Source organism: Coregonus lavaretus (assembly GCF_964263955.1).
Source record: "Coregonus lavaretus genome assembly, chromosome: 39".
In the NCBI taxonomy this organism is placed as follows: Eukaryota; Metazoa; Chordata; class Actinopteri; order Salmoniformes; family Salmonidae; genus Coregonus; species Coregonus lavaretus.
Window position 1 is genome coordinate 9,540,040 of NC_140026.1, and position 16,421 is coordinate 9,556,460.

Genomic DNA, 16,421 nt, shown 5'->3' on the forward strand with positions numbered 1-16,421 from the left:
GGATACATTAATAAATTAATGCACGTCTCGTCATCTGCAGGACAATTTTGTTTTTAGATGTGTCTGTTTTTTTTTGTCTGTATAACTTCCAAAAAGTGGAGAGAGGATATTACACTTTAGAGTCTACTTCTTCAGTGTACTAACTGAATACAATTTATAGACTTTAAGATATCCATAACAGTTACAGCTTCAAGCGCATAACTTGAAATTCGGAACAGTTCTCGAATGCTTTGGAGGCTGTTCAATATTCTTGAACACGACACACACAGGAATCTGAATATCCCGCCTACGGAAGGCCTCAGTGGCCGGCGACCATTTGTTCCATCGACGCTACTGAACCCAGCCGTCTGATTGGCTTACAGAAGGTGCAAAACTTGGAGAACTGGCGCGGGTTTTGTATTTTATGCACTACGGTGGCGGGAGATGAGGAGTTGGACTGGGAGACATTTGATTAGTAACTAGCTTTCTAGCTACTTTTGAGAATTAATGAAATTAGCTTAATGTTTTGAGTTTATTTCTGTTTCTGAAGATCAAACTTGCTTTGCTTCGGGAGGAGAAGGACAATGGACGATTTTGGGGTCTACGTTGTTTTGGGAGTGAACGATGCACCCATAAAGCTTCTATGGTAAAGTATCTAGTTAAACGTGTAACGTGAGTTTGATGTATCTTATTCGATACTAGATGGCTATCTATCGTAAATGTATCGATTTTCAACTTATTTGTCATATTGTTTATTAATCGAGAACATGAATGTGTGTAAACTAGCCTGCCTGCTACGAGTTGCATGTTTTTATAAATGCATTTAGCTAGCTATGCTATCACAATTCCATAGTCACGCATGATGCAACAGTCAAAGCTAGATTGTGGTATGGCTACCCCAACACATTATTTATTGTCAACGTGTAGGAAAATGCATGATATAATGTAGCCCAAGCGTCTATATTTTTTGTAATAGCTAAGTAGTTCATCTTCAACTCTCCTTTTACAGCGCCGACGGGTCAGCCCAGTTTTCCGTTGCAGTACCACCGAGTGCCCAGCAGGTGGTACTGTTTTCCAAGGGGCGATGGGGAGACAGGATCTGCGTCAACGCAGAACTCAACGACGCTGACAGAGTTCCAATCACCATTGGAAAACTGACACCTTATAACAGGTACGTTCCCATCTTTCCAGGGCCAGGACACGTTAAGAAAAACACAACGTTGAGGAACGTTTTAGATAGACATGTCATGAAGAACAAAAAAATGCCTCCCTGACATGTAGCACAACGAATCACATCAGCTCTTAGTGACGTTGCTATCTGAAAACGTTCCACAACATTTGCTTACTGAACGTGGCGCAGCTTGGTATGTTGTAGACAATTACAATGAAGGATATTGTAAGGGTGTCTCCCACAAAGGCACACACTGTCTGACTGACTTGTCCCTGGTAAAAGTGTATTTTGCATGTCTCCTAGACCAGTATTTCTCAATCCTGGTCCTGGGGAAAAAAAACAGAAATGTGCACCCCTTTGGGTCGCCAGGACCAGCATTGAGAACCACTGTCTTAGACGGTAATAATAGGATGTAAAATGGTGTAGTGTGATCGTCACATTATCTTGTCCCTGGTTTAGGTGTTTAACATGGGAGCAGTGGGAAGAGGAGAGCTGGACTAAGGGAGTGACGTTAACTGCCAGCTTGGAAGGAGGACGCCTGGTGAGTGGAATGGTGGACAGATGGGACAGAGGAACAATTGAACGACTTGACTAAACATTCCAAAATGTTACAGTGGAACATCAAATGGCTTCTTTTTGTAAGGGTTACTGTGGCTTTTAGCGACTATTCAAACAAAAAATGACTTAGCAATTCCAACTAAATATAATGAACAAAGATACAGTGAGGGGGGGAAAAAGTATTTGATCCCCTGCTGATTTTGTACGTTTGCCCACTGACAAAGAAATTATCAGTCTATAATTTTAATGGTAGGTTTATTTAAACAGTAAGACAGAATAAAAACTAAAAAATCCAGAAAAATGCATGTCAAATTTTTATAAATTTGACCCCCTCTCAATCAGAAAGTTTTCTGGCTCCCAGGTGTCTTTTATACAGGTAATGAGCTGAGATTAGGAGCACACTCTTAAAGGGAGTGCTCCTAATCTCAGCTTGTTACCTGTATAAAAGACACCTGTCCACAGAAGCAATCAATCAATCAGATTCCAAACTCTCCACCATGGCTAAGACCAAAGAGCTCTCCAAGGATGTCAGGGACAATATTGTAGACCTACACAAGGCTGGAATGGGCTACAAGACCATCGCCAAGCAGCTTGGTGAGAAGGTGACAACAGTTGGTGCGATTATTCGCAAATGAAAGAAACACAAAATAACTGTCAATCTCCCTCGGCCTTGGGCTCAATGCAAGATCTCACCTCGTGGAGTTGCAATGATCATGAGAACGGTGAGGAATCAGCCCAGAACTACATGGGAGGATCTTGTCAATGATCTCAAGGCAGCTGGGACTATAGTCACCAAGAAAACAATTGGTAACACACTACGCCGTGAAGGACTGAAATCCTGCAGCGCCCGCAAGGTCCCCCTGCTCAAGAAAGCACATATACAGGCCCGTCTGAAGTTTGCCAATGAACATCTGAATGATTCAGAGGAGAACTGGGTGAAAGTGTTGTGGTCAGATGAGACAAATTGAGCTCTTTGGCATTAACTCAACTCGCTGTGTTTGGAGGAGGAGGAATGCTGCCTATGACCCCAAGAACACCACCCCCACCGTCAAACATGGAGGTGGAAACATTATGCTTTGGGGGTGTTTTTCTGCTAAGGGGACAGGACAACTTCACCGCATCAAAGGGACGATGGACGGGGCCATGTACCGTCAAATCTTGGGTGAGAACCTCCTTCCCTCAGCCAGGGCATTGTGGATGGGTATTCCAGCATGACAATGACCCAAAACATATGGCCAAGGCAACAAAGGAGTGGCTCAAGAAGAAGCACATTAAGGTCCTGGAGTGGCCTAGCCAGTTTCCAGACCTTAATCCCATAGAAAATCTGTGGAGGGAGCTGAAGGTTCGAGTTGCCAAACGTCAGCCTCAAAACCTTAATGACTTGGAGAAGATCTGCAAAGAGGAGTGGGACAAAATCCCTCCTGAGATGTGTGCAAACCTGGTGGCCAACTACAAGAAACGTCTGACCTCTGTGATTGCCAACAAGGGTTTTGCCACCAAGTACTAAGTAATGTTTTGCAGAGGGGTCACATACTTATTTCCCTCATTAAAATGCAAATCAATTTATAACATTTTTGACATGCGTTTTTCTGGATTTTGTTGTTGTTATTCTGTCTCTCACTGTTCAAATAAACCTACCATTAAAATTATAGACTGATCATTTCTTTGTCAGTGGGCAAACGTACAAAATCAGCAGGGGATCAAATACTTTTTTCCCTCACTGTATAAACGCAACGTGCAACAATTTCAAAGATTTTACTGAGTTACAGTTCATAGAAGGAAATCAGTCAATTGAAATAAATTCATTAGGCCCTAATCTATGGATTTCACATGACTGGGCAGGGGCACAGCCATGGGTGGGCCTGGGAGGGCATAGGCCCACCCACACAGGAGCCAGGCCCAGCCAATCAGAATTAGTTTTTCCCCACAAGGGCTTTATTACAGACAGAAATACTCCTCAGCACCCCCCTCAGCTGATCCCGCAGGTGAAGAAGCCGGATGTCGAGGTCCTGGGCTGGCGTGGTTACACGTGGTCTGCGGTTGTGAGACCAGTTGGATGTACTGCCAAATTCTCTAAAACGACGTTGGAGGCAGCTTATGGTAGAGAAATGAACACTAAATTCTCTGGCAACAGCTCTAGTGCACATTCCTGCAGTCAGCATGCCAATTACACACTCCTGCAAATTGAGACATCTGTGGCATTGTGTTGTGACACAACTGCACATTTGTGGCCTTTTTATTGTCCCCAGCACAAAGTTAACCGGTGTAATTATATCTTGATATGCCACACCTGTCAGGTGGATGGATTATCTTGGCAAAGCAGAAATGCTCACTAATACATTTCTCTGATCTTTTTCATTTCAGGTCATGAAACATGGGACCAACACTTTACTACATGTTGCGTTTTATATTTTTGTTCAGTGTAGAAAGTCTACATCCAGTTGATTTTATTTTTAGCGGCGGTTTAGACCCGAAACAGACACTTACGTTCGCCGCACACTACCTTCTCAGACTGTTCGCTAACGTTAACAAATGGTCGCAGCTAACAAAAAAACACGAATGGAATATGTTCACAAACTTTTCCCCTTGTTGAACGCCCCCCTCTGGGGAATACTGCCTAAACAACTATGGTATCTATAGAGCTGGAGAAAGAGGGATAGATGGATGGTTCGATATAGATCAAACATTCATGTTTCTTATAGACTGGCAGGAATACCATCTCTAAACCAGAGCATGTAGATATACAGGAGTATGTATTACATTTCAGACGACCCGAATGACGATGGACTTGACTCTGTTTGTGCTACAGGTCAAAGGGGATACTGCCCTCACCCTGTCCATTAAGGAATACACCCCAGAGGTGAGATCAACACGCCTGGCTCGTCACACAGTCTTCTAGAGCAGTGTTTCTTAAAGGGTACACGTTGTAGTTGTAACAATGGGCTTATCTCTTTTTTGAATTTAAAGATGGCTTCCTCTCCTTTCCCCAACATGGGGCACTTTCCCTAGAGCAGTTTCTTAACTGCTTCCCAAAGGGCTGCCCATTTTAGTTGTTGCCCTAGAACTAACACACCCCATTCCACTAATTAAAGGTTTGATGACGAGTTGATTTAGTGGAATAAGGTGTGTAGTGCTAGGGCAAAAACTAAAATGGGCAGCCCTTTGGGAAGCAGTTAAGAAACTGCTCTAGGGAAAGTGCCCCATGTTGGGGAAAGGAGAGGAAGCCATCTTTAAATTCAAAAGAGATAAGCCCATTTGTTACTTTAGAACCTCATCATTCTAATAAATGATGCCACTCAAAAGCCGGAGTCAGTATTGCACGAAGTAGATGGCAATATCGGGCTGACATCCGCAACAATGAAGAATGTCTTGCACTGCACTCCTCTGCACTATCTACAGTTCTTCCTGCTTGTGGCCATGTCATTGCTGAGTCTGTTTAACTTCTTCCATTCTCCCTCTCCTCCCTTTCCTTCCTCTCTCCTCTTCTATTGCAGAGCGCCATGGCCCATTCCCCTGTTAGGGAGGTGAAGAGGAAGAGGGGACAAACGGGGGAAGAAGAAGAGGAGAGAGGAAAGGAGAACATGTGTCCCAACGAAGTGGTGTCATCATTTTCAGAGAAGTCGACCCCCCTCAGAAAGGTCAGAGGTCAGACCAGAGGGGGTCAGACCAGACTGTTCCCCCAGGGCGAGGGGCAGGGGGTCGCGGCTCTCACCCCTCAGAACATTCCTCCACAGAGGGGCAAGGGTAGACGGGCCAAGACACCCATTACACAGACTGGTGAGTTAATGTGTGTGTTTGTGTGTAGGTAGAAAGGCCACATTGTTGTGTGTAGACTTCCAACCAGTGTATTGACCCCACTGCCTCATCGATGCAGCCCCATTGGTCAACCCGTCGGGTCGCTGGGGTCAGAGCTTGTGCCCCATCGACCCCCAGACGGCCATTCTGATTGGAGGGCAGGGATCCAGGATGCAGTTCTGCAAGGACCCCATGTGGAAGCTGTGCACTGGTGGGTTTACCTTAATACATGGTGTATAGCCTCACCTCAATACCAATAACAGACCTGTAATAGATGGGATATAGCCCCCTCTCAATACCAATAAGACATCATAAATGGTACAGTGCCTTCAGAAAGTATTCACACCCCTTTTACTATTTCCACATTTTGTTGTTACAGCCTGAATTTAAATGTCATTACATTTAGATGTTGTGTCACTGATCTACACACAATACCCCATAATATCAAAGTGGAATTTAGTTGTTTACACATTTTTACAAATTAATGAAAAGCTGAAATGTCTTGTCAATAAGTATTCAACCCCTTTTGTTATGGCATGCCTAAATAAGTTAGAGTTAAAAATGTGCTTAACAAGTTGCATGGATTCACTCTGTGTACAATAATAGTGTTTACCATGATATTTGAATGACTACCTCATCTCTGTACCCCCACACATACAATTATCTGTAAGATCCCTCAGTCGAGTAGTGAATTTCAAGCACAGATTCAAGCACAAAGACCAGGGAGGTTTTCCAATGCCTCGTAAAAGAAGGGCACCGATTGGTAGATGGATGAAAATAAAAAGCAGACATTGAACATCCCTTTGATGGGGAAGTTATTAATTACACTCTGGATGGTGAGGAGGAAGGAAACCGCTCAGGAATTTCACGATGAGACCAATGGGGACTTTAAAACAGAGTTTAATGGCTGTGATAGGAGAAAACTGAGGATGGATCAACAACATTGTAGTTACTCCCATAATACTAACCTAAATGACAGAGTGAACAGAAGGAAGCCTGTACAGAATACAAAATATTCCAAAACATGCATCCTGTTTGTAATAAGGCACTAAAGTAATGTGACAAAGAAATTAACTTTTTGTCCAGAATACAAAAGCGTTATGTTTGAGGAAAATCCCACACAATACATCACTGAGTACCAGAAGGAAACCTGGTTCAGTCTGCTTTCCAACAGACACTGGGAGACAAATTCACCTTTTAGCAGGACAATAACCTAAAACACGAGGCCAAATATACACTGGAGTTGCTTACCAAGACGACACTGAATGTCCCAGAGCGGCCTAGTAACAGTTTTGAATTAAATCGGCTTGAAAATGGCTGTCTAGCAATGATCAACAACCAACTTGACAGCGCTTGAAGTTTTTAAAAAAGAATAATGGACAAATATTGTGCAAAGATCTTAGACTTACCCAGAAAGACTCACAGCTGTAATCGCTGCCAAAGGTGATTCTAACATGTTTTGACTTGGGTGGTTGAATACTTATCTATTCATTTACATTTTCGTCATTTAGCAGACACTCTTATCCAGAGCGACTTACAAATTGGTGCATTCACATTATAATAGCCAGTGGGACAACCACTTTACTTTTTTTGGGGGGGGGGGGGGGGTAAGGGGGGGTATAATGATGACTTTATCCTATCCCAGGTATTCCTTAAAGAGGTGGGGTTTCAATTGTCTCCGGAAGGTGGTGAGTGACTCCGCTGTCCTGGCGTCGTGAGGGAGCTTGTTCCACCATTGGGGTGCCAGAGCAGCGAACAGTTTTGACTGGGCTGAGCGGGAACTGTGCTTCCGCAGAGGTAGGGGGGCCAGCAGGCCAGAGGTGGATGAACGCAATGCCCTCGTTTGGGTGTAGGGACAGATCAGAGCCTGAAGGTACGGAGGTGCCGTTCCCCTCACAGCTCCGTAGGCAAGCACCATGGTCTTGTAGCAGATGCGAGCTTCAACTGGAAGCCAGTGGAGTGTGCGTAGGAGCGGGATGACATGAGAGAACTTGGGAAGGTTGAACACCAGACGGGCTGCAGCGTTCTGGATAGGTTGTAGGGGTTTAATGGCACAGGCAGGGAGCCCAGCCAACAGCGAGTTGCAGTAATCCAGACGGGAGATGACAAGTGCCTGGATTAGGACCTGTGCCGCTTCCTGTGTAAGGCAGGGTCGTACTCTGCGAATGTTGTAGAGCATGAACCTGCAGGATCGGGTCACCGCTTTGATGTTAGCAGAGAACGACAGGGTGTTGTCCAGGGTCACGCCAAGGCTCTTTGCACTCTGGGAGGAGGACACAACGTGATGTTGTCAACCGTGATGGCGAGATCATGGAACGGGCAGTCCTTCCTCGGGAGGAAGAGCAGCTCCGTCTTGCCGAGGTTCAGCTTGAGGTGGTGATCCGTCATCCACACTGATATGTCTGCCAGACATGCAGAGATGCGATTCGCCACCTGGTTATCAGAAGGGGGAAAGGAGAAGATTAATTGTGTATCGTCAGCGTAGCAATGATAGGAGAGACCATGTGAGGATATGACAGAGCCAAGTGAATTGGTGTATAGCGAGAATAGGAGAGGGCCTAGAACTGAGCCCTGGGGGACACCACTGGTGAGAGCACGTGGTGCGGAGACAGATTCTCGCCACGCCACCTGGTAGGAACGACCTGTCAGGTAGGACACAATCCAAGAGTGAGCCGCGCCGGAGATGCCCAACTCGAAGAGGGTGGAGAGGAGGATCTGATGGTTCACAGTATCAAAGGCAGCAGATAGGTCTAGAAGGATGAGAGCTGAGGAGAGAGAGTTAGCTTTAGCAGTGTGGAGAGCCTCCGTGACACAGAGAAGAGCAGTCTCAGTTGAATGACCAGTCTTGAAACCTGACTGGTTTGGATCAAGAAGGTAATTCTGAGAGAGATAGCAAGAGAGTGGCCTAAAGATGGCACGCTCAAGAGTTTTGGAGAGAAAAGAAAGAAGGGATACTGGTCTGTAGTTGTTGACATCGGAGGGATCGAGTGTAGGTTTTTTGAGAAGGGGTGTAACTCTCGCTCTCTTGAAGACGGAAGGGACATAGCCAGCGGTCAAGGATGAGTTGATTAGCGAGGTGAGGTAAGGGAGAAGGTCTCCGGAAATGGTCTGGAGAAGAGAGGAGGGGATAGGGTCAAGCGGGCAGGTTGTTGGGCGGCCGGCCGTCACAAGTCGCAAGATTTCATCTGGAGAGAGAGGGGAGAAAGAAGTCAAAGCATAGGGTAGGGCAGTGTGAGCAGGACCAGCGGTGTCATTTGACTTAACAAACGAGGATCGGATGTCGTCAACCTTCTTTTCAAAATGGTTGACGGAGTCATCCACAGAGAGGGAGGAGGGGGGAGGAGGATTCAGCAGGGAGGAGAAGGTGGCAAAGAGCTTCCTAGGGTTAGAGGCAGATGCTTGGAATTTAGAGTGGTAGAAAGTGGCTTTAGCAGCAGAAACGGAGGAAGAAAATGTAGAGAGGAGGGAGTGAAAAGATGCCTGGTCCGCAGGGAGTCTAGTTTTCCTCCATTTCCGCTCGGCTGCCCGGAGCCCTGTTCTGTGAGCTTGCAATGAGTCGTCAAGCCACGGAGCAGGAGGGGAGGACCGAGCTGGCCGGGAGGATAGGGGACATAGAGAGTCAAAGGATGCAGAAAGGGAGGAGAGGAGGGTTGAGGAGGCAGAATCATGAGATTGGAGGGAGAAGGTTTGAGCAGAGGGAAGAGATGATAGGATGGAAGAGGAGAGAGAGAGCGAAGGTTGCGACGACGCATTACCATCTGAGTAGGGGCAGAGTGAGTAGTGTTGGAGGAGAGCGAGAGAGAAAAGGATACAAAGTAGTGGTCAGAGACTTGGAGGGGAGTTGCAGTGAGATTAGTAGAAGAACAGCATCTAGTAAAGATGAGGTCAAGCGTATTGCCTGCCTTGTGAGTAGTGGGGGAAGGTGAACGGGTGAGGTCAAAAGAGGAGAGGAGTTGAAAGAATGAGGCAGAGAGAAATGAGTCAAAGGTAGACGTAGAGAGGTTAGTCACCCAGAACTGTGAGGGGTGAGCCGTCCTCAGGAAAGGAACTTGTCAAGCTCATTGATGAACTCTCCAAGGGAACCTGGAGGGCGATAAATGATATATTAGTGTTTTATTTATCATTGTATTTTTTAAATGTTTTGTGTAGATTGTTGACAGAAAATGACAATTAAATCAATTTTAATCCCACTTCGTAACACAACAAAATGTGGAAAATGTCAAGGGATGTGAATACTTTCTGAATGCACTGTAGCTAGCGGTGTTTTTCTTGAACTTTGGATCTTTGTTTTAATTGGTTCACATCACACCCTCACTTCCTTGTTTGTCGACCCTTCAGAGGACATGTCATGGGTTCCCGCGGAGACGCTTGCAGAAGGCCCCACCCCCGAGGCCCGGATTGGCCATACTGCAACCTATGACCCTGATTCCAAAAGAATCTTTGTGTTCGGAGGTTCTAAGAACAAAAAGTGGTTCAACGACGTTCACATCCTGGATACACAGAGCTGGAAGTGGAGCACCGTGGAGGTGAGCGACTGGACACACACAAATAAACACACACCTAATAACCCAGGACTGGATAGCTGTAAGCATCCATCTGTGCAAATGTAATAACATGAATGCTCTTTCTCCCCTCATCCCCCTCTCTCTCACTTCCTCCCTCCCTCTCTCTCCATCTTCCTCCATCCCTCTCCTCTCCAGGCCCAGGGAAAAGTACCTCCGTTAACCTATCACAGCTGCAGCATGTTTCGAGGTGAACTATTTGTCCTGGGAGGGGTGTTCCCTCGCCCTCACCCTGAACCCGACGGCTGCAGTGACTCCCTCTACATCTTCGACCCACATCTCTCCATTTGGTACCAGCCCATCGTCACGGGCGACAGGCCCGCCCCCCGCTCAGGGTGAGATGGACCGATCCAAACCACAAGCTTCAGACCATAGTTAGAAAGAGGACTCTGATTCACACTCACTAGTCCACATGGGTAGCCTGGGGGCAGATCTGTTTGGGCTCTTGCCTCCTTCGCTCCCTTGTTTTCGCTCTCCCTCCTCCTCCCTCGCCCTCCTCCTCACTCTTCTATGTCGCTCGCTCTCTTTCTCTCTCCGTCCTCCTCACTCTTCTCTCTCTCTCTCTCTCTCTCAGTTCAATTCAATTAAAGGTCTTTATTGGCATGGGAAACATATGTTAACATTGTCAAAGCAAGTGAAATAGATAATAAACTAAAGTGAAATAAACAAAATATTAACAGTAAACATTACACTCACAAAAGTTCCAAAAGAATAAAGACATCTCAAGTGTCATATTATGTCTATATACAGTGTTGGACCACCACCTCCTCACTCTTCTGTCTCCGTGTGTCTCTCTCTCTCCCCGTCTCCAGTCACTCTGCCTGTGTTATCCAAGGGAAGATCTATGTGTTTGGAGGCTGGGACACTCCGCTCTGCTTCAACGACATGTACATGCTTGACCTGGGTAAGACACACACACACACACACACACAGGCTTGTTTGTCCAGTAGGTCTATGTGTGGTGAGACTTCCACCTAACGGCCATTTTGTTTACTCTTCATGGCTCTCTCCAGCTTGCCTGAGGATCTGCAATACAATTGGCCAGTTAGTTATTAGAGGGACGGCATTGGAGGACTGACATTTAAATGAGATTGTCTTTGTTTATTTATTCATGTTTTAGTCATTATGTATGTTGTTTATTGCTTTATGGATCCCAGCACTCCCTGGAAAACGGTGGCAAGTGTTGCTGAGTGGACTATCCTGACTAAATACATTTAAATGAATGGACTGTTTTCAGGACTGATGGAGTTTTCGTCTGTTCAGACCAATGGATCACCCCCCTCTCCTCGCAGGTAGGACTAAAGGCTATAATAACTAATGCAGCTTACCGAAACACACACACACACACATAGTTTAAAGACTCAATGAATCTCTCATACTTTAGACGGCCATCTTTTATCCATCCCTTTAAGGTAAGTTGAACGTTTTATCCCAGAAAGTGCCATTGAATTTCTCCTTTTTATATAAGGGAGAACCTGTGATCGATATAATGCTTTGTCTGTCTTCAGAAATGTTTCTGCTTTTTGATACTGCTGCTCCCTAGTATTAAAAGTGTTCCAGAGCAGAACATATTTAACACGGTTCCAGAGCAGAACATATTTAACACGGTTCCAGAGCAGAACATATGACCAGGAAGTGTTTGTTTACAGCTGGCATGGTTGTGTGCTGCTCTCTGACTCTACGTTTCTGGTCCACGGAGGATACAATGGAAACCAGGCCCTCAACGACACCTTTACCTTCAACACAGGTCAGACACACACACACACACACACACACCCTGCTTCTCTACACACACACACACACACACACCCTGCTTCTCTACACACACACACACACACACACACACACACACCCTGCTTCTCTACACACACACACACACACACACACACACCCTGCTTCTCTACACACACACACACACACACACACACACCCTGCTTCTCTACACACACACACACACACACACCCTGCTTCTCTACACACACACACACACACACACACCCTGCTTCTCTACACACACACACACACACACACACCCTGCTTCTCTACACACACACACACCCTGCTTCTCTACACACACACACCCTGCTTCTCTACACACACACACACACCCTGCTTCTCTACACACACACACACACTGCTTCTCTACACACACACACACACACCCTGCTTCTCTACACACACACACACACACACACACCCTGCTTCTCTACACACACACCCTGCTTCTCTACACACACACACACACACCCTGCTTCTCTACACACACACACACACACACACCCTGCTTCTCTACACACACACACCCTGCTTCTCTACACACACACACACACACCCTGCTTCTCTACACACACACACCCACCCTGCTTCTCTACACACACACACCCTCTTCAAGAACCAGGCCCTGACCTCTGTGTGTTCCAGACACCAACACCTGGACTGAGCTGGTTCACCCACAGCTCTCCGTGCCCAGAGCTGGACATTCCATCATCACAATGGCGCTAGCCAATCAAAACCTTTCATTCGAGGATGACTGCAACGACCGGAACTCCGACCGCACCCACAAAACCCTGCTGGTATTTGGAGGGGGCGACAACGAGGGAAACTTCTATTCCGACCTGACGACCCTGACTGTCGCTAAACTGCTGGACCAGAACTAATGCTGTGTTCATAACCAAGTGGGAATTTACCACGTACAACTGGGGGGAAAATCCACTTGAATGCCCCTCCAACTGGTCATTACTGATGGGAAACCTGTATATTATCCCTGAGCTCTGACTTCTCCCACATGCTGACCTCTGACCTCCAGTAAGGAAATGACCCCAATAACAGCATTTTCGGCAGCTAAATGCAACAACAAACCATTATTTAGAAAAAGCTATCTATTAATGTTTTTTGAGCACTATAATTTGTTTTGCGAGCATAATAGCAGTACTTATAGTTTATGGTTGAAGCAGCTTGTTTGCCATTAGCCAATCGGCATTTCTCAACAAGTTCAAAGCACGTGAATAAATCCAACAGGAATTTACTATTTCACAACTGGTAATTACCACCTTCCCACTTGGTTATGAACACCGCATAAACCACATGAGTGGAGTCCCAAACGGCACCCAATTCCCTATATAGTGCACTACTTTTGACCAGGGCTCTGGCCCCATACACAGCCTTATGGGTGTATTAGAGGAATCTCACAGATCTGCTGTTCAGTCTGTTGATGTTTTCACGTCATTAGAAACAAAGTCCTGGTCGTTTGTTTTCAAATGTCTCTCAGGGTGATGAGAGAATGGTCAGACTGATGTTATTGATATATTAAAACATGTATACTTTCCAGGAAATATCTCTTTCTGTAGGGCTCTGGTCAAAAGTAGTGCACTATGTAGGGAATGTGTTGTCATTTGGGACTCAAACCACATGTCTGGGTTGTGTTCATTAGTGCACACTGTAGCAAAACTGTTTTCAACTGAAAATGTTTTTGGTTAGACTAGAGGTGTGATGTAGCTTATGTTGCATGTGTACAAGTGGGGTTTTTATATTTTTAGATGGTCATCAACCATAGTGGAATTACACTAAAGCATCATTTGTAGCCGGTTGCCAGTCAGTTTCTGCTCACTTGCCAATTCAATTCCATATGGACTTGGTATTTGAACTCAATCGGATTGGAAACCAGTTGTACATTATGTTGTTGACCCTTCCATAAAAAAAAAAAAAAAGTTTTAAGACTTGGTCATAGAAATAAATAATTGTGTTTTTGCCTACTTTCAAAAAAAATAAAAGAAATTGATGAAGCTACTCAAGTTCTGGGTCTCAAGTACACACACGTTCTAATTAGAGCCTGACTGATTCCTATCAGCGGATATTCCCCTCCCTCCCCCAGTCGTGGTTCAAGCGGGCATGTTCGCTCGGTCGTCACTTGTTACCACAGCCACAAAGTCATAATTCTGGCAAGGAATCGAGGAAAGATGAATTGAGAAAGTCTGTTTGGAGACATACCTTCGCTATGGGTGGGTAGGTAGCTATATGAAAGTTGTGCTATCTTAGCTATGGGTAGGTAGCTATATGAAAGTTGTGCTATCTTAGCTATGGGTAGGTAGCTATATGAAAGTTGTATCTGTATTTTGAAGAGAACCGACTGCAGTCGACTTCATTATAAATTAGACTTCAATTATTGGTATACAGTCAAACAAAGCACTGAAAAAGGAACGTTTCCTTACAAGCCAGAATGTTGAATAAAATGACATATGGATTTACTGTACCGGTTATCTGTGCGGTTGGTCCTTCAGATGGTTGAAATTTGAAACAATCTACAGGCAAGTATTGTTTACCCGACTTTAAAGTGCTGGTACTGAAGTTGACATGTGCAAAACCATGTAAAAACACCTGCAAGACATCGGTTGGTATGCATGGTTCGCAGAGTAAGTTCAAGTATAATTTTATTCAACATTCATGACAGACCTGGGATGTTAAGGTTTATTTCTATGTAAATGCGTGGCGTTGCCTACACAATTGAAGGCATCGCTACATTTCGTGACTATTCAGGTAGCAGCTGTATCCAACACCTGTACAGTGTACACTTTCCGTAATGTACCGAGTTTACCCGAAATCAGAGAGCGCTCGGTCGTGGTCCAAGCGGCCATGTTCGCTCGGTCGTCACTTGTTACCACAGCCACAAAGTCATAATTCTGGCTAAACCCCGCCCATTTCTACAATTAATATTCTTAAAATCATAGTTTAAGCCTAACCTTAACCATAGCCTGAACCACACTGCTAACCTTGTGATTAACCCTAACCTTAAATTACGACCAAAAAGCAAATGTTTGTTATAAACTAGCATAGCATTTTTTTTTTTTTTACATTGTGGCTGTGGTAACTAGTAACAACCTGTTCGCTCGGGCTTTTTCCGGTATCGGGCTCGATCGTGCGCATAGGCTCCATTTGCAAGTGTCACTCGGGCGCAGCTCACTCGCACGTTCGTTGACACGCACCCCCCGAGAGAGAAAAGGCAAAAACCCTGTTGCCAATGTAATGGATTTTACAACTTGAGTATTTCTTCAGTCGCTCTCACGGAAATAAACACCGTATGCAAAGACCGGACATCGCGGGGCTGCAGTGCAGCATTTGAAACGACCTTACTCGAATCACGCAATCGGGATGACTGGAAGCGATTTCCGTGGATTTAAAATTTTGTAGATTCTTCAGTTGCTAGCTAGCTGGCTCCAGCCCGAAAGCACGCATCCACAATTACAACGTTACATGGGCTAATCAACCGTTTTGATTTCCTTGCTAGCCAGCTAGCTAGCACACTAACGTTTGTTAGCTACTTTTATTAGGCAAGGTGGTGGTGTGTTATTTACCCGGGTATTGGAGAATAACGTCGTGTGTCAAATTTTTTTATCAACGCTGGCTAGCTAGCCGGAAAGCTTTTTAAAATTATATATATATATATATATACGTCAACGAAGGTCAGGGTTCGAGCGGGGGGCTAACTTGGCCTGAAATTGAAGTCCTCGGATGTTATTTGAACACTTCCATAACATAACGTTACCTGTGAGATTTTAGCTAGGTTTTCCTTCAATGACAACTAACGTAACTAACTAGTTTATTAGCTAGCTGACTTTAGCCATGACACTGTACTGATAACGTTAGCTTAGAATGTGTGCTTCCTCAAACGTAGCCGCTACAAGCCAACGTTTTTGATGTGCTTTTTTTGGACTTCGTATTTTATTAACGCGAACTAGCTAGCGAACTGTAGCTAGCTAGACAACTCATATAGCTAATGGTGGTGACTAGCCATCTGAGACATATTTGCTGGCTAATTGGCTAGCTAGAAACCTAGCTAAATTGTGTTGCCGGCATAAATAGCACTAGTACTACCCAGTTAGTTCACACGGTTGAACTGTGGATCCCCCTATTTACCCCCCCCGTGTTGACATGGGACACATACTTGTACGCTAGCTGTCTGGCTAGCTAATTTAGCGGCTAATGAAGGAATCAACTTGTTGATCACACAGGCGGTGTAACTAACAGTTTGCTAGCTCTGGCTAGCGACTTCACTTTTTCCAACGGACGCACGGCGGTTTTACCACTGCTTGCTAAATGAACACAAGATCCTGAAACTATTTGTATTCGTCTTCCCCTCTACCCTTATTTTCTACAACATCCCTGAAAATGTCGGCCAGGACGCCATTGTTGTCCGTCATTGAAAAATCGTCAGGTGGCCAGGTAAGATTTTTTGCTAATGCTAGCTATTTACCTAGAACAATAATTGCTAGTTACCTAACTAAACTGTCTAACTAAATAGTTGTCTTGTAAACTAACGTTAACTAGAAAACTATCATGTCCAGCTAACGTCACCTACAGTA

At 45.1% G+C, this 16,421-nt stretch overlaps 2 protein-coding genes across 6 annotated transcripts in view; both read left to right on the forward strand.

The window, feature by feature from the left end:
- The first annotated feature begins 405 nt into the window (after positions 1-405).
- Positions 406-13,850, forward strand: krcp (kelch repeat-containing protein). 2 transcript variants are annotated; one of them, XR_014610900.1, is made up of 13 exons: positions 408-625; positions 989-1,150; positions 1,610-1,691; positions 4,518-4,568; positions 5,203-5,485; positions 5,583-5,714; positions 9,842-10,029; positions 10,204-10,400; positions 10,878-10,969; positions 11,303-11,357; positions 11,715-11,812; positions 12,487-13,168; positions 13,428-13,849. XR_014610900.1 is itself a non-coding variant. In XM_084155848.1 (12 exons), exons 1-12 carry the CDS (start codon positions 564-566, stop codon positions 12,720-12,722), a joined length of 1,638 nt encoding a protein of 545 aa, XP_084011974.1. In that variant the 5' UTR covers positions 406-563; the 3' UTR covers positions 12,723-13,850. The 2 variants fall into 2 exon arrangements, 1 of the variants encoding a protein (XP_084011974.1); XM_084155848.1 differs by having other exon boundaries at positions 406-625; positions 12,487-13,850.
- A 1,157-nt stretch (positions 13,851-15,007) lies between these two features.
- mark2b (MAP/microtubule affinity-regulating kinase 2b) overlaps positions 15,008-16,421 on the forward strand; it is a 79,938-nt gene continuing 78,524 nt past the window's right edge. For all 4 annotated transcript variants that reach the window (XM_084155878.1, XM_084155879.1, XM_084155880.1 and 1 more), the window contains exon 1: positions 15,008-16,281. In XM_084155878.1, coding sequence (XP_084012004.1) covers positions 16,228-16,281 — 54 coding nt within the window. In that variant the 5' untranslated portion in view covers positions 15,008-16,227. The remainder of the gene's footprint in view (positions 16,282-16,421) is intronic.